The sequence below is a fragment of the Myotis davidii genome, unplaced genomic scaffold (assembly GCF_000327345.1).
Source record: "Myotis davidii unplaced genomic scaffold, ASM32734v1 scaffold238, whole genome shotgun sequence".
Classification (NCBI taxonomy): Eukaryota; Metazoa; Chordata; class Mammalia; order Chiroptera; family Vespertilionidae; genus Myotis; species Myotis davidii.
In genome coordinates, this window is record NW_006293779.1 from 5,259,491 (window position 1) to 5,260,118 (window position 628).

The 628-nt window shown below is 54.6% G+C and overlaps 1 protein-coding gene across 3 annotated transcripts in view; it reads right to left on the reverse strand.

The window, feature by feature from the left end:
- KHK (ketohexokinase) overlaps positions 1-136 on the reverse strand; it is an 11,280-nt gene extending 11,144 nt beyond the window's left edge. For all 3 annotated transcript variants that reach the window (XM_006767480.2, XM_006767478.2, XM_006767479.2), the window contains exon 1: positions 5-136. In XM_006767480.2, coding sequence (XP_006767543.1) covers positions 5-96 — 92 coding nt within the window. In that variant the 5' untranslated portion in view covers positions 97-136. The remainder of the gene's footprint in view (positions 1-4) is intronic.
- Between the last annotated feature and the right edge of the window lie 492 nt (positions 137-628).

Consider the following 628-nt stretch of genomic DNA (forward strand, 5'->3'; position numbering starts at 1 on the left):
CTACCTGGTGTCCGTGTCCTCCTCGGGATACTTGTCCACCACATTGATGATGTCCAGCACCACCAGCCCCACGCACAGGATCTGCTTCTCTCCCATGAGGCCGCTCCCGCAGCTTTCTTCTGTGACAAATCAATAAAATGTATTTTAAAAAAGAGAAATAGATGCGATATATATGTGGTAAATAAATTAGAAGTAAATGCTAGTGAGAGGCAAGGGCATAGATATTGTTGTTAAAATAAATAATAATAATAAAAGCGGGCCCTGCACCGGACTCGCTGCGTGCCCTCGGATTGGACAAATCACTTCCTCTCTGAGTCTCTCCTTGCTTGTGGGTAAAACGGGGATATCATGCCCGACAGTCCCAGGGTTGAATGGGAATCGGTGAACACACTGCTGTCTGAAGCCTGGGTCTCGTTACTAAAGGACGCAATTCTTTCCCCAGATCCCGGACAGAGGGCGCGGGGCCCCGCTGCTGAGGCAGGACTCCCACAGCCCCAGCCCTGCAGTCTGGGCCTCCGGGCACCATTTATGCCGTAGGATTGTGTCCCCGCGGCCTGAGGCTGCCTGGCTCCGCCTCCGCGTCCCGAGCTCCGCCTCCAGGGAGCCTCCCGCAGCAGCGGGCGTGCAG